This window comes from Panulirus ornatus, chromosome 1, assembly GCF_036320965.1.
Source record: "Panulirus ornatus isolate Po-2019 chromosome 1, ASM3632096v1, whole genome shotgun sequence".
In the NCBI taxonomy this organism is placed as follows: Eukaryota; Metazoa; Arthropoda; class Malacostraca; order Decapoda; family Palinuridae; genus Panulirus; species Panulirus ornatus.
Window position 1 is genome coordinate 538661 of NC_092224.1, and position 22387 is coordinate 561047.

Below are 22387 nucleotides of genomic sequence, written 5' to 3' on the forward strand. Positions count from 1 at the left end.
TGAACAGGACAACCACTAGATTTCTTAGAGTCAGACTTAGTAGCTACTTCCATAAAGTGGAGTTAACTAGATAGTGTGGATGTTAACATACTAAGATTTTCAGTGAACCAGAAGTGGAAAGTTGAAGAATTTTCGATGAAGAGAGGCAGAAACTAGGTTTTGGAGGCATTAACTTAACTATGATTTGTCTACTCCACTTAGATGTAATGTCTAAGTTTGAGTTTACAGAGGAAGCGTATAAGACGAGAGACAGATCGAGTGAGAAAAGGAACAAACATGAAGGATGTGGAGCAATGCACTGTTGAGCTGTCAGAATATGAGTGCATCTAGTTGTTTATAGAAGAAAGGAACTCGTTGAAAAGGAGCATAAATGTAGGAGACATAACATAACCTTGAGGGACACCGCTGTTGATCAAGAGAGGAGGGAAGACTGATCCATCAACAACCACGGAGTTGGATTGGCCAGAGGTGAAACTAAGTACAAGGTAGCAAAGCGAGGGAGGGCAGCTTAGAGATGAGGCCCGATGCCACACCAAGTCAAAAGCTTTTGATACATCATGGGCAAATACAAAGGATTCCCCACAATCTTTCAGGAATGATGACCAGACATTAGTAAGATAGGAAAGAATATCATCATTTCCCTTTCTTCTCTACATGATAAATTTTATGATACGTATGTTGCCAGACTTTAACGCACCCGACATCCATTCGGGTCGTCATTTGTTTACCAAATGGCGTCCTTGCTACCTCTGTTCGTTGTTTATATCAACTGACATATTTCTTATCTCCCCTGATGATGTGATCATTACACGAAAGTGCACTTGGGAACTTATAGTGTTTCATTTCCCCGTGGACAAAAAGGAATATATATATATATATATATATATATATATATATATATATATATATATATATATATATATATATATATATAATTTTTTTTTAAACTATTCGCCATTTCCCGCGTTAGCGAGGTAGCGTTAAGAACAGAGGACTGGGCCTTTGAGGGAATATCCTCACCTGGCCCCCTTCTCTGTTCCTTCTTTTGGAAAATTAAAAAAAAATAATGAGAAGGGAGGATTTCCAGCCCCCCCGCTCCCTCCCCTTTTAGTCGCCTTCTACGACACGCAGGGAATACGTGGGAAGTATTCTTTCTCCCCTATCCCGAGGGATATATATATATATATATATATATATATATATATATATATATATATATATATATATATATACATATTCGCCATTCCCCGCGTAAGCAAGGTGACGTGTTAAGAACAAAGGACTGAGCTTTAGAAGGAATATCTTCACTTGGCCCCTTTCTTTGTTCCTTTTGGAAAATTGAAAAGCGGGATGAGAGGATTTCCATCCCCCGCTCCTATATATATATATATATATATATATATATATATATATATATATATATATATATATATATATATATATATATATATACTATTCGCCATTTCCCATGTCAGCGAGGTAGTGTTAAGAATCAGATATTACTTCCGTATTGGTTCATGTATATAGATAAGTATAAAAACCATCTCATAAAACAAAAGAAAAGTATTGTTCTGTTGTTCCAGTGATATCTAACCTATATATTGAAATGTTTTGTCGTACTGCCTGTTTGGAAGAAGAGAGTGAAGCGCAGGACACAGAAAGATGGGAAAAACAGAACTGTGTTAACAGGCAAGTGGGCCAGGGGGGCAGGATGTAGGTCGCGCGGGGATCGATGGTGTGATCTAGAACGCTAACAACCCTAATAGCTTTGTATCCTCCAGTACATGTGGAATTGTATGAAATAGGAAGGAAACACGTTTGGCAAACCAATAATAACCACAGCTTTAATGAAATTGTATCTCGTATGGATAAAAGTGTATCCTTTTGCCCGTTAAAACGTATTTATATACTTCTCTATTTTTAACTATAACTCATTCCTTACTATATATAATTCACTCTTTTCAGTGTTGCATGTGATCAGTTTCAAATTCCAAAAATCCATTTACAAATCAAGAATCTCTTCTTTAGCAAGAGAGTTGTCATATATTGGAATTCTCTGCCTTAGGAAACTGCCACAGCAACATCTGCCGGTATGTTTAAAAACTTGACTGTTACTGTCATGATCTGGGCATGCAAGTAGGTCATAGGTCTAACACAACTTCGGATATCAACCCTCAGGTAAGTACAAGTGTATGAAATACTGTCGCCGTTATAGTCTAGCTGACGCAACCAGTTATTGTAAATGTTTATCACGGAAGTGGGATATATATTCCCTGCAGCGGCATTACAAAGCTCGATACAAACACAGAAAACTCAAACATCGGCAAAGGTTTTCAACACACTCACCAGTTTCTCAGCAACGCTAAAGTATTTGCATGCGCTTTTCTCATTTACGACTAAATGAGATTCGTACATTGTATATCGTCAGCAGTGGTGATCTAAGCGTACCTACACTTACATTAAAACATAATACTGAATAATTTCAGAGCCTCACATTTTAGTTTAACTATGCTTTATTGTTATCCGAATATCCTCGATGTGGTGTCTGAACTAAGATACATATCTCCGTTGAAAAAGATATGGTTACGTTAATGAACGAGTGCGTTATTCAACGATATGGTTACGTTAATGAACGAGTGAGTTACGGCTAACACCAGGAACTAAACAGTAATAGCAGCTTCACAAGCAAGGGCAGTCACTTCCAGTTTCCGAGAAACACATCTGCTGCATATCAGTTGATTACACAATGAGGCTGTAGTTCCTTAACAGTGTTTTGTTCAACATAGAAGGTTTTTGTTTACGTTCTTAGTGCTAATGCACAGCCGTAAGATCAAAGGTTTACATAAACTATTTTTTGAACTTTCGTCTCTTCTTTCGGAGACTTTGCCTAAATTTATATCACCATACGCTTCCTATTTATATCACCATACGCCCAGCAAGTAAAACAGTGTTCTATCATTCTGTAATGCTACGCACATTATCCTAGAACACTGGCTAATTGCAATCCATGACGAGCAATATTAAGCTTGATTGTCAGAATCAACATGGGAGATCACCTACGGCAGACCCTACAGGGAAGGAAGACTTTGCTCTTTGTCTCCAACAGCTGGGCGCACTTCCTTTGTTTGAAGCCAAACATAGAGACAACTTTTTTAACTTTTAATTTCCCTCACCATTCTGATTACACAGTCTCAGATGAATCATTCGGTTTTTTAATATATACGATAAAGCTGTGAGACGCTACACAGTTTATGTTATGATGCAAAAGAACTTTCATGACAAAGAATGCCAGTGATGTGACGTGACTACGGAACTGTTTAACAATCATAGACCACCAAACTGATATGGTGTGTGATGAATGGTAAAGCAACAAAAAAAGTTCCAGTGGGTCCAAAGTAGATACGTGATAGACAGAAAAGCGCTCTCTGCAGTTATATGCAATACATAGAGATTATTTTGCCGACTAGTCGGCATTGGTGGGTCAGGAATTATTTTGCCAACTAGATTATTTTCGACATTGTTTATTTTCCCCAGCGCCGCTTCTGGGCTACACTGAGATAGCCTAGAGTCGGGAGGGTGGGGGACGGAGCCTCTTTATTGGGTTAGGAAAGAATATTTGGTTTAACTGTTTAACCCGAGACTTTGCCTGGGCCTGGTGGACTTACAACGGTATCGGCAATGAATTCTCCCGCCAGCCCGACGGACTTGTTGAAATTAGAACTGATCCTTTCGCTCATTAAACTTAAAATTTGTATTGACCTCGATATTTACAGAAATTTCTCTTTTGCAGGAAAAGTCAGTAAATCTATTAATGAAAGGAATCAAAGAAAATAGGTCATTAGAAAAGGTATTTGACCCACTGACGCCGACGTGTCGGGGAAATAACCAGTGCGAATGTAGTACTTCATATAGCTTATTCGTTTTACTGCATGACTTTAACACTGACCTTTTGGCCTCCCATGGCAAGTTGGGCCAGACTATCGACATCAGACGCTCTGAACAGTATATGTAAGAAAAAAAAATACTCGAGATCTTGCATTTATTTTTCTCCACTATAGCTGCGATATCGTTAACTATATATATATATATATATATATATATATATATATATATATATACATCTACATATATAACTACAACACGACGAACACCTTTTCAACATATCCTTAGACCACGCCCTCGGGGCCGTGATGCAGTTACTACCATAAAGAAGACACCGAGCTTTTACAACTCATTTCTCCTGCATTTTCTGTGCAATGTTACAACTCTTAATGACCTTTGGTCCTGACCGGTGGACGTGGCCAGCTTCCCGAGTGCTGCAGAAGCCTCGCAAGGATAAAAGGGACCCCTGGTCAGGAAGATACATCTCTGAGGCTGCACTCCAATCAGGAGCAGAAATTGATAACTTCTTTGGTGTGATTATATATATATATATATATATATATATATATATATATATATATATATATATATATATATATATATATATAATCTCTGGGGATAGGGGAGAAAGAATACTTCCCACGTATTCCCTGCGTGTCGGAGAAGGCGACTAAAAGGGGAGGGAGCGGGGGGGCTGGAAATCCTCCCCTCTTTTTTTTTTTTTTTTTTTTTGTAATTTTCCAAAAGAAGGAACAGAGAAGGGGGCCAGGTGAGGATATTCCCTCAGAAGCCCAGTCCTCTGTTCTTAACGCTACCTTGCTAATGCGGGAAATGGCGAATAGTTTGAAAGATTATATATATATATATATATATATATATATATATATATATATATATATATATATATATATATATATATATATGAATAAAATATTGTATGCATGTGATTGTGCAATACAGGGAGCGTTTTATACTCGCGTTGCCCCGTCTTTAACCTTATATATGTACAATGTCTTTACTTTTTTGTATACACACACACACACACACACACGCGCGCGCGCGCGCGCGCGCGCGCCAAAGCCAGGTGTGTGTGTGTGTGTGTAATTATGTCTTTGCACTGTAAGTGGAGGGAGTTTTACACTCGTGGGGCCCCATCTCTTGAACATTTACTGCTATCATACAGCTCCTTAAATTTATGTATGCTGTCTGCAGTAACCGTGTGCGTTTGTGTGAGCGTGTGTGTTACCGGACTGCCTGCTTGGAGTTACACCGCGAGTGAAAAGTAACCGTTAGTGAGGCTGTATCACTGTCGTAAATGACTTTAATGCATAATTTTCTACTAGTGATGTGCTAATCATATTTTGAGCAGGTAGTTGTATCCTTGACTATGTTCACAGAGCCAGTCTATGATTACAGTTTGTACCGGAGGTTTTATGTGTTATGCAACACTTCGTAGGTGTGATTCTTAATATTCTGTAAGTTTGCTGTGTTGACTGGTTGAATTAAGTGAACTTCAGTACCTGCTTAATCCAATGGAAGCGAATATTTCACCGTGAAATTCTACAGAAAAAACAGTCATCTGTCAATTCGTACAATGAAGAAACGAACTTCGGAGTCAGACAAACATGAAAATGACTTTATAGCCTAGTACAAGCCTTATGAATTTACGAAATAGGGTTAACAATTCTACATCAGCTTCCTATCGCTTCTGTGTACCATAACTTTATCGTATTGCTGATAAAGATGTTTATCGAAGGTTGTTTTAATGGCAATGGTCGTACTGAGAACAGTGACCTTCAGTTATGTAATTGTGTGAGGTTGACGAGTTTAACTTTTAACGTTGTGATATGATTATTCTCAAATGACTAAACCGTCAGTGCCGGAATGATATCATATATTCTTATGAGAAAACTAGAAGAAAGTTTAGACCATGGAAGTCAGCAGGGTGAGGTAATGTGATTTAAATTTCGTTGAAAATTACAGGATATAGATTGCAGGAGTGTGAGTTCAAATAATGTTCCTTTAATTCTTTTTATAAACGTTCTTTATAAAAGGTTCAATGACCTGTCTTTTTTATTCTCTCTCATTTTTAAACCTTTTTCTATTCTGCAACCTTGTTTTATCTTGTAAGAGCAAGTCTGATCTGCAATCTTTTTTTTTCATCAACCAGGAGTCAAGACCGCTTTATGCTAACAAGGTGGCATTTGCTACGGTCGTCTAGTATACTTCTAAATTCCCCATTTACAGCAAAGTAGCAAAATGTAGTGACCCACGGTCGCTCCTGCCAGCAAGTTAGGGCGTCGTCAGTAAGGTAACACTATACAGAGATTCAGTATTAAGAACAATTAACCAAGGAACCGTAATGAGGGTGATAAGAGATTTTATACAACAAAGTCATTGACTTACAGCTTGTGTGTTCGAATTGTTAGAATTTGCAAGAACCATATTAAAAGTACGTCTGTCTTCTATGAGTTTTCCATCTAAATCGGTACCCAGCTGTTCCAGGGAGTAGATGAGAGTGTTAGAAAGTTGAGGGAATTGGTAATGGCTTGTGCATAACGTTCATGGTGACGATACTTTTTTGTTACTGTTGCGATGACATTATAATGCTATCAATATAGATTCCAAGATATTTACCATAATCTTTCCTTGGAATCTTTCCTCATATGGTGTTATCAGAGGTTTTGGTGGTTTGTATCAGTGGCTACGAATCTGTTTGCGTCTCTGTTTGGCCCTCAGAGGAGAAGTGTGGTGCTTTAAGGTAAGGGGTCAACTAAAGCCGAGAGCAGTTCATTGATATTTTGATATATGCTGTTATTTGTATTAAGTAATATGTCTTTGCAGAAAGCTTTATGTGATATATACAGCATATACAATATATATATATATATATATATATATATATATATATATATATATATATATATATATATAATTATATATATATGTATTTTCTTTTTTATTATACTTTACCGCCGTCTCCCAAGTTAGCGAGGTAGCGCAAGGAAACAGACGAGGAATGGCCCAACCCACCCATATACACATGTATATACATAAACGCCCACACACGCTCATATACATACATATACATTTCACCGTGTACATACATATGCATAGGACATATACATATATACACATGTACATATTCATACTTGCTGCCTTCATCCCTTCTCGTCGCCACCCCACCACACACGAAATAGCATCCCCCCCCCCGGCGAGGTAGCGCCAGAAACAGACAAAAAGGCCACGTTCGTTCACACTTGGGACCATCTTCTCTGAAAATCCTAATATTACCGAGGACATTTCTAAAGGCTCCTGCCGCTTCCTGTTGCAGGGAAACGTAGACTCCTTTGGAGTGAGAAGTTCTTTAACACGACTGTATTCCCAATGATACAGCCTCGCCAAAAGTAACTTTTCATTAGCGATGTAACCTCGAGCAGGTGGGGTCTGGTAACACACACACACACACACACACACACACACACACACACACACACACACACACACACACACACATTTCTTCTTTCTTTTTCCATACTTGATCGCCGTTTCCCTTGTTGGTGCTAGGAATAGAGGAAGAAAGGCCGCATTCTATCTCATCCATTCTGTAGCTGTCATGTGTAACCACGGTCCTCCTGTACACATCCAGGCCCCACAGACCCTTCCGTGGTTTATCCCAGTCGGTTCATCTGCCCTGAGTCAGTCCATTGGCAGCACGTCGACCCTGCATATTACGTTGTTCCAATTCACTCTATCCCGTGCACGGCTTTCACCCCCTTCTATGTTCAGGCCTCGATCACTAAAAATCTTTTACACTCCATCCTTCCATCTCCAATTTGGTCTCCTTGTTCCCTCCACTTCTGGCACATATATGCTCTCTGTCAACCTCTCCTTACCCATTTTATCCAAATGTCCAAGCCACTTCAGCCCTCTCAACCATACTCTTTATTACTACACCTGTCTCTTACCGTCTTATTATTTTATTGATCAAACCACCTCACTCCACATATTGTCCTCAGACACTTAATTTCCAACACATTCACCTTCCTCCGCACTTCCTCATATAGAGCCCATGCTTCGCATCCATACAACATTTCTGGGACTAATATACCTTCAAGCATATCTGTTTTCGCCTTCCCAGATAAAGACCTCTTTTTCCACATTTTCTTCAATACTCCAAGAACCTTCGCCCAGTCACCCATCCTATGATAACACTTCCGCTTCCTTAGTTCCATGTCCACTCGAAGTTTTCTAAAACACTTCACTTTCTCCAGATTTTCTTCAAACTCACACCCCAGCTAACTTCTTCCTCTATTCTGCTAAACCCTTGCTTTTATTCACATCTCCTTTCATCTCCCTCTTCTCACATTTTCTAAACTCACTCACCAACTTCTGCAGTGCTCTGTAATGTTATCAGCACTCTACACTGACTCACTTTCCAGACCCCCCCCCCCCTTCCCGGCTCCTTCTCCAAGACTTGCATTTACCACCCTTCACCACCCCTTCTATAAACAGAGTAAACAACTATGCTGACATCAAACACCATACCGCAAACCAGCCTTTACTTGGAACCACTCACTCTCCTCTCTTCCTACACGTACACTTGCCCTACACCCAGGATTAAAATCTCTTGCTTCTAGCAGCTTTCATCCCACTCCATATATTCTTAAGACCTTCCACAAGGCATCTTTATCAACCCTGTCATATGCTTTCTGCTGTTCCATAAATGTCATAAATGCATACCCTTCTCTTTCTCTTGAGTGTTTCTAACACATTTTTAAAGTCAAGCACCTGATCGACATATGCTCTACCACTACGGAAACCAAATTGTTCCTCCCCAGTCTGATGCTCTGTACATGACTTCACCCTCTCAGTTACAATTTAGTCTACCACACTTACAATTTTTCACATTTCTAGCCGCACTTTCTGTTTCGAGGCTTATCTTACTTTAGGAGGAGGAAAGACGACTTCACATCTCTTCAAAGCAATGGAAAACAACATTAGTTATCGTCAACTGCTAAAGCCATAGATCAGGCAAAGCTAACATCAATGCAGCGTGCTAGTCCCGCTGTGTGACTAAGCGCGCCTTTCAAAATAATATCTATGTCTACCAGCCTAGATATACTGCATCAACAGCCACTTTAACGATGGAACAACCTAGCAGTCCCCTTGGCTGGAGCACACCGTGGCCCTTACAATAGAAGATATGAATTAGAGGCATCTCTTATCATCGCATCGAGTTCAGATAAGCGGCACCTACATGGTGGCGACAGAGCCACCCCCATGAACATGGTGGCCACCACGGTCTTGTTCGAAAGTAAACCCGTCCGCCCGGCGTGTTGACCACTCACTCGTAACATCATCCGCAGGAGCGATCCTCTACCCCAGTACAGACCACACGAATCATGAGGGTGAACAGGCACATCCAGAGCGGACCCCGCATGATCCCAGAGAACGTGGCATCCCTCCATTCACTCCTGCCTTAACCTTTCCCTCTCTTACCCTCTCCCTTAAACACCTGACCTGCTATGTAGGTGTGACCCTTGACCCCCACATACTGGGTCAAGTTTTACATCCAAGCACTAGGGATTGTAGAATTAGCGTCATGAGATGAAATTGCTTAATATGAGTTTAACTTTCACCTGAACATGGTTAATGAAAGGTGAAGCTTCGCGTCTTATACTCGTTGAATTATGGAGAGGTATAGAGTTGTCTTTGCTCATTCTCCTGAAACAAGAAAAGCCCTGAGACAGACATTTTCTAGAAAATATATTTATTCTGTCGGGATTACTGTGCTCCTCCTGCAAGAGGTTACATCGCGAGTGAAAAGTCACTTTTGGCGAGGCTGCATCATTGGGAATAGTCTCATCAAAGAACTTCTCACGCCGAAGTAGCGTAGCCTTGGGCTGCAGAGGCCTTTAGAAAAAGGTCCTGGGTGACAACAGGACTTTTCCATAGAAATTTATCCAAGGGTACAATAATATATATATATACACTAGGTGTTACCGTGCTTCGCCTGTAAGTGGTAATATCAGGAGCGACATGTCTCGCTCTGTGGGACTGTTGTCATGGTCGGCGGACAGGGGAAAACTGTGTCGGCAAGAACTTTCTCGCTCAAAGAGGAGCTCACCTTACCCTCCTCCCGTGTGCAGTGTAGCCTCAGAACCATATGAGCCCCTTAACAGGGAGTCCCTTGGATGAGCCCCTTAACAGAGGTCCCTGGGTTGCATCATGATAAAACAATATGCATCTGTTAAGAAGGCAGCCCCAGGGCTCCTCTTTTGAGGTTCGTGCGGCATCAAGGTTGCGCTCAACTCAGGAGGAGGGAAGTGATGTCTTCCTTTACAAGTTCCTTCCCACGACTGTGCTCCTTTTCGTCCAGTGATGATGATGCAGCTTCGCCAGGGGTATCTACGTAACCTTATGCAGGCGGAGTCCTGTACACGAGAGTTGAGACTGTGGATGTGGGCGGATGAGGACGTTCTTCGTCAGTTCCCAGCGCTACGTCGCTACGCTGGGAAACGGCGAACAAGCGTGATATATCTTGAACTTCTTTTTTTTTTTCCCTCCTCCCAGGTCATCCTCCCGAGCCTTGTCATTGCAGTGAAGGTCCCACAGGTACGTGGGGGTGGGGATGTTGCTCCCCCCCCCCACACCAAGGTCGCCAGCGCCACCCCCAGCATTCCTCGTATTCCCAGGTATGTTACGTTCTTCACTCTTAGATTTACACCGTCAGTATCTTCCCGTATTTACCGTCCCCACGCACGTGTGCTCCCAGACCCCTTACACTGCTCTCTTCCCGAGTAGCCAACACTAGTAATGTTCCGTAAATGTTGGACGTATTATTCCGTAAGCCCGGTCCTTTTTGTGCCTTTAATCAGGAACGCTTTGTTGAGAACCCTTGATATGCGTTAAATCTGATACGTAGTGTATAAATGTCGTACGTATTGTTCCGTATATCTGATACGTGTTGTTCATTATATCTGATACGTACTGTATGAATCTGGTACGTATTGTTCCGTATATCTAATACGTGTTGTTCCTTAACTCAGATACGTACTGTATAAAGCTCGTACGTATTGTTCTGTATGTCTGATAAGTGCTATTCCGTAAATCTGAAACGTTTTGTATCTTAACTCTCGTACGTATTGTTCCGTAAACCTGTTACGCTGTGTTACGTAAATCTGGTACACTTTGTTCCTTCAATGTGGTTTCTAATTGTTCTTCAGTCTGGTACGCAATGATCCTGAAATCTGAGTGATGGTTATATTCCATAATTGTGGTCATACTGAAGGAGCGTAATCATCTCGTAGGTTCCTTGGTGAGTGTGTACACCCATGTATGAGACCAGCGGTGTATGTTGTCAATAATCTGGTGCGGGACTGGGAACACAGGAGCGGGACTTGCTGACCAGCTTATGGAAGTGAATAGTGTGTTTTTGTGCCGTTCTCTGAGCTTGCTGTTCCAGCTGATGCGTCCGGTATGCCTGCCAGCGTCATTCCTCGTTTTTCTTCCCGTCTGTAGAAGTGCCAATGGTTCCGCTGCCCTCCTGACTGCTTGAGCAGGACGGGACGACCTCCCGAGAGCGACAGTGTATCCTGGGAGGTGGGACTTCGGAAGGCATGACGCATGGGTATATGATGGCGTGACATTTGACCTGACCATTTAAACATTTTGGCGGGTCAAAGGCCACGCCATTGTGTCCAAGAGTCGTACTGTAGTGCTCAAGGCTTGTACCATCGTGCTCAACTTTCGTACCGTCATGTTCAAGGCTTGTACTGTCATGTTCAAGACGCGTTCCATCATGTTCAGGGCTTGTACTGTAATGTTCAAGATTTACTCCATGTTCAAGCCTCACTCCATCATGTTCAAGGCTCGGTTCCTCATGTTCAAGGCTTGCTTCGTCATGTTCAAGCCTCACTCCATCATGTTCAAGGCTCGCTTCCTTATGTTCAAGGTTTGCTTCGTCATGTTCAAGGTTCGCTTCATGTTCATGGCTCACTACGTCATGTTCAAGGCTTGTACCGTCATGTTCAAAGCTCGTTACGTTAAGTTCAGGGGTCGCACCTTCTTGTTTGAGAGTCGTTCCGTCGTACTCGTGAATCGTACCGTCGTGTTCACGGATCGTACCGTCGTTTTCAAGGGGCAGAGTTACTACCCAACATGAATGAAGGCATTCATCGTGAGTTTACAAAGACTCATCTCTCTAATCTTATATAAACATATAACCATAGGTCACAGGATGGCCTCCTAGTGATAAGAGACACCCAGACAACACAAGAGGCAATGAAGACACAATGTACGAGTGTCTGTGGTCTGAGAAGTAACCTTCACAGAAGCTGCCAAGAACTGCAAAATCTTGACATTCACTCGTGTCATGCAAGTAATCTTTGTACTTCCATTTACGCCATTTATGCTTCGCCAGTGTTTTAACGCTATATATATATATATATATATATATATATATATATATATATATATATATATATATATATATATATATATATATATATATACCCTAACCTCCTAAGCCAGGAACCCGTTTTATCAACCAACCTCTTAGGGAGGATGAACAGCTGGGTTGACGGAGGACCGAGTGCCGTAACCAGGACACTTAATGCTGATTAGTGAAGGAGTTTAGTTGTTATTAGTTTTACTGAAGGCATGGGCAAAATACTGTCATCCTTCATATTGTGGTCCTATATATGAATAAAAGTAGATATATAGATACAGATCGATATAGACAGATATATATCAATATCATTTCTCCATTCCCACTTCCGTGAAATATATCCGCTACGTAGAGCTACAACAATACTACAGAGGAAAGATACACACCACACACTGCCAAGGAAACCGTGAAGGACAAAGAACGAAGGAGGGACGCGACTGCTGAACTGTTAAAACAGTGTATGAAGATCGGTCACACACGACCGAAAACTAGCAAAGAGTATCGGTCCTCAACCCCGACTGTTATGGTACGCCTCATGGTTTCCTAACATCCCTAGTCCAGCTCAACACTGCTCCAGTTCGCAGTGTAGGAAAAGGGAGATGTGTGTGTGTGTGTGTGTGTGTGTGTGTGTGGCGTGTGTGTGTGTGTGTGTGTGTGTGTGTGTAGCAGGGTGGGGGTGCTAAGGGGGGAGGGGTGGTGGAGAAGCAGTTTTAGCCAGTAGACAACACGTGGGACCAGTTCCAAACGTAACATTATGAATCATCAAGGGATGACACTTGTCGATCCTGGGTGGGGACGGATGCAAGTCTCTTGGGTACGACGGTACGGCTCAGGTCAGAGGCTAAACGATAATATCCAAGGGTTCGTACCCTTCGTGCTCACGGGTTCGAACCATCGTGCTCAAGGGTTCGAACCATTGCGCTCAAGGGTTCGTACCCTTCGTGCTGAAGGGTTCGAGCCATCGTGCTCAAGCGTTCGAACCATTGCGCTCCAGGGTTCGTACCCTTCGTACTGAAAGGTTCATACCATCGTGCTCAAGGGTTCGAACCATCGTGCTCAAGGGTTCGAACCACTGCACTCAAGGGTTCGTACCCTTCGTGCTCAAAGGTTCGTACCATCGTGCTCAGGGGTTCGTACCATCGCGCTCAAGGGTAAAGTTAAAGCTTGCCCGGAAAATATCTAGCCAGAGGTGGTGTGCGGCGTGCCAGGTGGCTCATAAATGCCATGCGGAGCCGGGGGAAAAACGAGAGGTAGGAATCCTTTAAAATATGTCCGGTATTTGTGTCCCCAGACCATCGTTCTGTTACTAAATCATAATAAAAAAAAAAAAGATCAACCTGAATAATTTACAACGTGGAGCTATAAGTAGGATGTAGGTGTTCTTGAACACGAATAGATCCCATACAAGTTCTTCAAGAATGTATGAGGAAATCCCCAAGACTTAACGAGTGGACGAGGGGGGGGGGGGGGGGAGTCACACCCTCGAAAGTTTTTTTTCCCGCTCGGGCCTCCGTACTTAGTCAGTTGGGTCAACTAGATGGCTAAGAGAAGATTCGTCACTAAGCTAAGACCGAGAGTTAGAAGGGGAGGTTAAGCCCCGACTCCCTGGGTGTGAAAAGCAACGTAGTGGAACTTGTAAAGAGCACGGGGAGAAGAAAGTGGGTGAGGGGCCGGATCAATAACAAGCAAGTGAAGCAGCGGCCGCCACCACCACCACCACCACCACGGCGACGGACCCCACTGCTCAGCTGATCCCGGACCCACACAGCTGCTGCTTGCTGGAGGGTTTGCTTGCTGTTGCTTACTCCTCCTGGGTAGTGATGGACAGCAAACACACGTGGCCGGTCACCCAGCCACACACACATCAAAACAGGCCCCCGCACGCTACCCACAGCCACCACCATAAGGGTTTATTTATATACAAGGGAGATTTATTTATGCTGGAAGGAAGAGGGCTGACCTCTTGAATACCACGGTACGACCCCGGGGGTGTGACGGCGTGTGGCCCATCATAGCCAAGGGTCGTACCATCGTCCTCAAGGGTCGTACAATCGTACCTGGTGAAGTACCTAGTGCGATCACACGTTCAAGGAAACACCATCAAATTAAGAACAAAAACAGCAAATGACACTACAAGTCATATGACTATCCATCCGCCCTAGGAACTGTGGAGGGAAACTTTTGACAAAGGTGACAACTGCGGAAGGATACGTGTAGCAGAAGTCCTATAGAAATGATAATTTTTCACAAAGGAAACTGCACAAAGTACCTATGTCAAAAGGAACTCCAGGAATGTTCTTTTGACAAAGAAAACCAAGTGTGGACACTTCTGACAAAGGAAACTACGGGAAAATTCCACTGGCAAAGGAAACCACGGATGGATGCCTCCGGTAAAGGAAACTTAGGGAAGATACTTTTTACAGTTGAAAACGAGAGGAGTCTTCTGACGAGGCAAACTACGAGAAGACACTTTTGTCTAAGGAAACCGTGGGTAGATACTGTTGACAAAGGAAACCATGGGAGATACTTTTGACAAAGGAAACTACGGGTTGGTACTTTTGACAAAGGAAACCATGAGAGATACTTTTGACAAAGGAAACCGTGGAAATACTCTTGACAAAGGAAACTACAGGTAGATACTTTTGACAAAGGAAACTGCGGGTGGATACTTTTGACAAAGGAAACCGTGGGGAGACACTATTGACAAAGGAAACCGTGGTAGATACTTTTGACAAAGAAAACTACGGGTAGATACTTTTGACAAAGAAAACTACGGGTAGATACTTTGCCAGGTACTTTTGACATAGGAAGCAGTGGGTAGATGATTTTGACAGAGAACCATGGGTACATAATTTTGACAGAGGAAACTACGGGTAGATACTTTGTCAGATACTCTTGACAAAGGAAGCCGTGGGCAGATGCGTTATATAAAGGAAATTACGGGAAGATGCTTTTGACAAATGAAGCATAGATAATTACGACAGGGAACGGCGGGTAAATACTTCTGAAAACTATGACCTAATACCTTTGACAGAGAGAGCTACCGGGAAATGCTTTTGACAAAGAAAACTACTAAGGGAAATATACTGGTGACGTGGGTAACATCTGCGCTCGTGACGGAGGCAGTGGTCTGAGAGAGTATGGTCCTACTTAAGGAGACAATCATTGGAATACCTAATGGGAAAGAGTAAGATATCTTGCAGAGACGTCCAGGGTGCCATAAACAGCTGGAGATATACTTAAGATAGAGGGAACAACTGCATCCAGACACTTGTGGCAAAGTTTACATCAGACAAAACAGACAACTATGGAGAGGTGCTTTGGTCAAAATAAACAACAGTAAAGATGTACTTCAGACATAGTAAACAACTATGTGCAGGTGTTTTTGGACAGTTTAAACTTAAATTTAGACTATTTGGACAAAGTAATCAACTACGAAGTGGGTTTTTTTTTTGGACGAAACAAAAACAGCTCTAGTGAAATACGTGAGATAGAATAAACAACTTTGAACAGGTGCTCCGAAGAGCATAAGCAACTGTATAGATGAGTAAACTCAGCGGAAAAAATAAACTCAGAAACTCCAAGCTTTCGCCTCTATATCACGCAATTGTCACTGGCTTGAAATACATTCGAAACCTTAGAGCTTCTTGCACCATTTTGTTTCATAAAGTTTACACGTTTTAATGCTCCGCATGTGTATGTGAAGTACTAGAAGAACTAAGTGTTTATATACATATATATATATATATATATATATATATATATATATATATATATATATATATATATGAGGACGGGGAAATGTGTAATAATCACATCATCAGAGGAGATACAAGAAAGAAATATAAGTCAGTTGATATACAACGAAGAGACGTAACTAGGACGCCATCTGGTAAACGAGAGAGAGAGAGAGAGAGAGAGAGAGAGAGAGAGAGAGAGAGAGAGAGAGAGAGAGAGAGAACATAAAATTAAATGCTTCAGAACAACGAAAAAAATTCAAAGAGGGAGATACTTAAGGCATATTAAATAGTCATTACTTGTCGTTAATTATGAGGAAGTAAACTGCGCTGAAGATAATACTTAGACGAAATCTTAAAGAGAGAGAGAGAGAGAGAGAGAGAGAGAGAGAGAGAGAGAGAGAGAGAGAGAGAGAGAGAGAGAGAGAGATTCCGAGTAAGTATCTTATTGCCATGGGAGTAAATACCTCAGGAAAACGGTAGCAGAAAATGCTATGAATAAGAAGTCGACGACAAGGAAAAAGTTTGAACAATATTTACCGTAGACATAACAACAAACGGGTACCGACCACAGGCTTTGACAAGGAGAGGGAAGGCACTGCAGTCCTCCCTCATCTAATCGGCCGAACAGTCCCCGCCTCAACCACCCACACACCCACTCAGCGGGTCGGCCTAAGAGCACCACAACAAGGTGGCTTCGAAGTTCCCCTGATCTTCGGGCGGAGCGTGTGAGCCAGTCAGCGATGCAGCAACTCGCCCACGGCAAGTTAACACGCGAGCCTCATAAATATATCGAGCTCCACTCCCTCCTCCTTCCCTCCACTCCCTCCTGCACACCCTTCCCCCCTCTTTAAGGTCACCCTCTCGTCTACCGTAAACAAAGGTAACTGGATCTTAAAAACAATACCGTTTGACTCAACGATGGTGAGCGGCAGGGGCACCCCAAGACGAAGTCAGCCAATGAAGCTAATCATTACACATTTGGTCCATCATAATTAGTGTGGACATGATGGCCACATTACTCATTGAGGTTAATTGTTAAACTAGGGTCACCATAATTAGCGAGTTTATCATTTCATTAGGGTTACTGTACTCATTGAGGTTAATAATTACACTAGGGCCACTATACTCAGTGAGGCGGCTAATTATGACCTTATGGCCACCATACTCAGGACCTTTAATTATTACATTAAGGCCACTGAACTTACTGAGATTAATTATTACATTAGGGCTCCCATACTTAGTGAGACAAATGATATTCATTAACGCTTATTATAATGATTACATTAGTGTTATCATACCACAGTGAGAGTAATTATTACATTGCGGGCACCACACTCAGCGAAGCAAACTATTACGTTTAGACCAACATAATTAGTGAAGCTAACTAGTACATTGGGACCCCCCTCACTCTGTGAGGCTAATCGTTACATCAAGGCCTTGTACCAGTTTAAGCTAATTGTTGCTTTAGGGCCACAACACTTAGTGAGGGTAATTATCACAATTAAGACCCCCAAACTCACTGAGTTTAGATAGTATTTTAAGGTCTGTACTAATTAAGACTATTTATCAAGTTAGGGCCACCATACTCAGCGGGCCTAATAATCACATTAGGTACGCCATATTGAATGAGTTTGATTATAATGTTAGGGCCACCATACCTAGATGAGGCCAATTATCACTTTAAGGTCACCATACTCGTACCAGTCAGGGTCGTCCAGACAGATATGGGAACAGTCCTATAACTACCATTATGAACGTTCATAAACAAACAAGAACAAGTAAACAACTTGATTTTCTTTTAGTTATGTAGTATGTCAGCTACTACATTACTGTATTAAAGTAATGTTCAAGTGATTATCACGAAGTGTATAATCTATAAAACATACTATTCACTCGGTTAAACCTCTCGCGTATCTGCCACTCTTAACTGTGCAGATGTACCTCATTCATGTGCTTGTCCAACACGTGGAAATATCCACCTTAATTTCATTTATGATTATAACTAATTACCAACAGGACTTCCCAGTTCTGTAATATCTCAGCTATGTATTTTCAGCTGAATGGCTGCTTAAATTCCATGGACCGTTCATTATCATTATTTATTTTCTTTTCACTTAATGAGGCTAATTTTCAAATTAGAGCTTTCTTGTTAATAGAGGCTGATTATTCTATTAGGGCTTCCTGACAAATGGAAGTGAATATTTACAATAGGGCCACCATACACATTGAGGCTAATTATTACAATGAGACCACAATACAGTCAGCCTAACAATTAGTGCTTTAAGGCCACCATACTCAAGGAGGGTAATCATCACATTTTGGGCCACCATACTCTTTGAGGCTAATTATTATAATAAGACCACCATACTTCGTTACTTTGTTATCTTAAGACTGCCATGCTCATTAACGCTGGTCGTCACAGTAGCGCCACCATAATGTGAACGTCTAGTTATCACATTAAGCTCACCATATTCAGAGGCTAATATTATTAGTGCCACAGCGCCTGAACCAGTGAGGCTAATTATTACAACATGGCCATCACACCTCATAAATCAGAGCCAGTCAGGCAGTGAGGCTAATTATTACCCTAGGGGCATTGCACCTCATAACTCACAGGAAGCGAGGCTAATAATTACCACGGCATGGCAACGGACCTCGCCTCACCCCCAGACAATACACGTCGTCTAAGCTGGGTCGACGGACGTCACATTCAACACTGCATAAAACATCACAAGGATATCGTAGTTGCAAATCCACTAATAATTAAAGATTTTCGATTCTATGAGATTGCCTGTAATTACCCTTAGTTTTGAATTCACCTTTCAGTATCCCTAAGCTTTCTGCAATTAGGCAGGGTAAATTAGATCAGATCAAACATTGAACAACTAATAGCGATTAATTTCTCACCCAAAATACCGACTATGTCCATCAAGAGATTAATAATACATGTGATGCGGTCACTTCCTGAAAAGAGACCGTGGGGGTAACGCAGATTCCCCAATAGATCGAAGAGTCGGTTCCAGCAAACACCGTCTCTCTGAGAACTGAGAAACACTTCTTAGAATTTTCAAGTCGGACAATTGGGCCATATCTTTTACACCAAGGGTTCCAGAAAATTGCGATATTGTATGTTTCACGGAACCAGACTTTGGGGAATGAGTTAGAATTGAGTTATTTTCCCACAGAGGGCGGAGTTCAGGCAGCTTGGCAAGAGAGGTTCTTTATCCTCTCGCAAGAGAGCCGAGGATGCTCGGGGTCCCACTACTCTTTTCGTCCCTCAGTTCGTGTAGGTGTTTCGATTGGATGGCGGAATATCCCACTATTATTACAGGTACATGTAAATATTTATTATCCCCGTGTATTCTGTATTTCACAGTGGTATGATAACGAAAATGAGAAATTATGAACTTTCCTCACTATAGAAACAGGTATTCCTTTGTATTATTCCTTTGTATCCCTGAGAGAAGGGACGTTGTAGAACGTACTTACGAACTATGGAAAACGAGAGGCAAACAGAAAATGAGATTATACGCTACCAGCTACTTAATTTATAGATCGTTCACCACCAGAAAATGTCGCCTCACGCACGTGGCTCCACTGCCTTTGTACCGCCTCTCCTCCTGGCTCCCAGGCATAGTCGTCTGCCATGATGGGGAGAGGGGTCCACACAAACATACCCCCGAGAACAGAGGCTGCAACCGTCATTGTTCGCACAGAATTATATGGAGCAAACTTGTGGTACCATTTGCTACCATGAGAGAATAAGATGTAAGACCTCTGCTACCATTCACTACCACTTTGAGCTATTGTACCTCTCTGCCTGAGGTTGGAACCACATGGTGTTCCCTTAAAGCAGATAAATAATACAGAATTTGGTTATGATTATGACAAGGACAGATTATAAGATATTCAGTAAGAAGAGCTCAAACAGACAGATAACGATAAAATTCAAATTAATGAAATACCATGAACACATTAGTTATAAACAAATGAAATGATAATGTCATATGAATTTTAGGGAAACAACAAGAAAATGAAAAATAGAGTGGCAGCCAAAGAAAGAATTATTGATAATAAGGCGTAAGGAGAGGAGGTTGATATATCGATAATATTATTGATAATATTATTATTATCATCATCATTTATAATATCATAGGTAAGGAAGTAAGAGACACAAGCAGTATGGTCATGGCACATAATTGGTGGTAAAAATAATAAAACTATAGTAATAATAATATGGAGAGGCAGTAAGAAAGAAGATGTGAGTCCGGAGTGTTGCCATAACCTGTGGGGAAGGCGAGCAGTCAAGCCAAGTAGTGACTTGCCAAACTGCACCGTGCGTATGTCTAGGTGACAACACAAAGCCAGTCCGTTTCTTACCTCCCGTCCCTAAAACCTTGAGCAGTTCAAAATGCGCCATGTCGACGCGACCCTTCCCCGTGAGGTTAACTGGAAAACAAAAGAAAGAACAGGACAATTAGTTATGGTATTTGTTTTGTAATATATGGATAAATCTTTAGGGGGGGGGGGGGGGAATTAGGTAGGAGGGTGCTCGACCAAAATCAATAAACGCCCTGATGACCATGTCTGGTGTGTGTTCTCGTGTGAGTGTTGTACCTGTGGAGAGAGATATAAATATAACAGGGATTTATTCGCCGCAGTTACAAATGGTTATGGAAACGGGTGAGCATATGATGGTACCACTAACATAAGTATCTGGCAAGGATCACATGCTTGCACAACGCACTGCCACCACCACCGCTGCTGCTGCTGCTGCAGAGACTCCTCAACCTCTGATGCAAGACGGTGCGACCCTTGGCCACAGAAAATGTGAGCCTTGAGCACGACGCGCGACTCTTGGGCATGATTACGTAAGCCTTGAGCACGACGCGCGACCCTTGGCCACGGAAAATGTGAGCCTTGAGCATGACGCGCGACCCTTGGGCACGAATACGTGAGCCTTGAGCACGACGCGCGATCCTTGGCCACAGAAAATGTGAGCCTTGAGCATGACGCGCGACCCTTGAGCACGAATACGTGTGCTTTGAGCACGACGATGCGACCCTCGAGCACGATGATACCGCCCTGGGGGGAAAAGGAGGGGGGGTCTGGAGGCCTAATTCTTACTTCCAGCCTTTGAGGGTACCGTCGACGTGCGTGTTCACGCGTTGTGTCGCTCTGTTTATGAGGGATATTGATGGTGGTGATGACAGCTGGTGGTGACGGTTGAGATGGTGTCGATAGTGATGGATGGTGATGGCTGGGAGGATGAGAGTGATGGCAGGGAGGTTAATGGTGATGGCTGGGATGATGATGATGATGATGATGATGATGATGATGATGGCGATAGTGATGACAGGGAGGATGACAAATGCTGGGATGATTATGGTGATGTCTGTGAGGATAATGGTGATGTTGAGATGATAATGTTTGGAATGATGACGGCGATATCTTAGACGATGCCATTGACAGCTGTGATAATGATAGTGATGACTGTGATTATAATGGTGAATGGCTGGGATGGGAGGTGGGTATGATGATGAGGGTCATGGATGACTGAATTGATAATAGTGATGGTTGGGATGATAGTAATGATAGCTGTGTTGGCTGATAATGGTGGGTAGGATGAGGGGCGTCATGATAATGGTGAGGATGGTTATGGTAATTATAGTTATGATGGTTGTGGTAATAACAGTTGTAACGGATAGGCATTTAAAAGCTGCCATGCATACTGCATAGTAAGCTGATGAGATTTGCTGATGTGATGGGAGAGTTGGTGACTGGATTGGTGATGAAGATTGAAGTGGTGATGATAATGGGTTATGATGAGTTGTACTGATTAGCATGATGATGATATGTTGATGATAACGAAAGTGAAACTTGGATAGATTTAGCGTAATAAGGATAATAATAATAATAATAATAATAATAATAATAATAATAATAATAATGATAATAATAATAATTTTTTTTATACTAATCGCCATTTCCCGCATTAGCGAGGTAGCGTTAAGAACAGAGGATGAGGACTGGGCCTTTGAGAGAATATCCTCACCTGGCCCCTTTCTCTGTTTCTTCTTTTGGAAAAAAAAAATGAGGGGAGGATTTCTAGCCTCCCGCTCCCTTCCCTTTTAGTCGCCTTCTACGACACGCAAGGAATACGTGGGAAGTATTCTTTCTCCCCTATCCCCAGGGATACTCAACGTATATATATATATATATATATATATATATATATATATATATATATATATATATATATATATATATATATAATAATAATAATAATAATAATAATAATAATAATAATAAC

The 22387-nt window shown here is 42.0% G+C and overlaps 1 protein-coding gene across 2 annotated transcripts in view; it reads right to left on the reverse strand.

Annotated features, from left to right (window-relative positions):
* LOC139753343 (ribosomal protein S6 kinase alpha-5-like) overlaps nt 1–22387 on the reverse strand; it is a 258307-nt gene that overhangs the window by 49938 nt on the left and 185982 nt on the right. For both annotated transcript variants that reach the window (XM_071669832.1, XM_071669738.1), the window contains one exon: nt 20455–20523. In XM_071669832.1, the coding sequence (XP_071525933.1) occupies nt 20455–20523 (69 nt within the window). The remainder of the gene's footprint in view (nt 1–20454; nt 20524–22387) is intronic.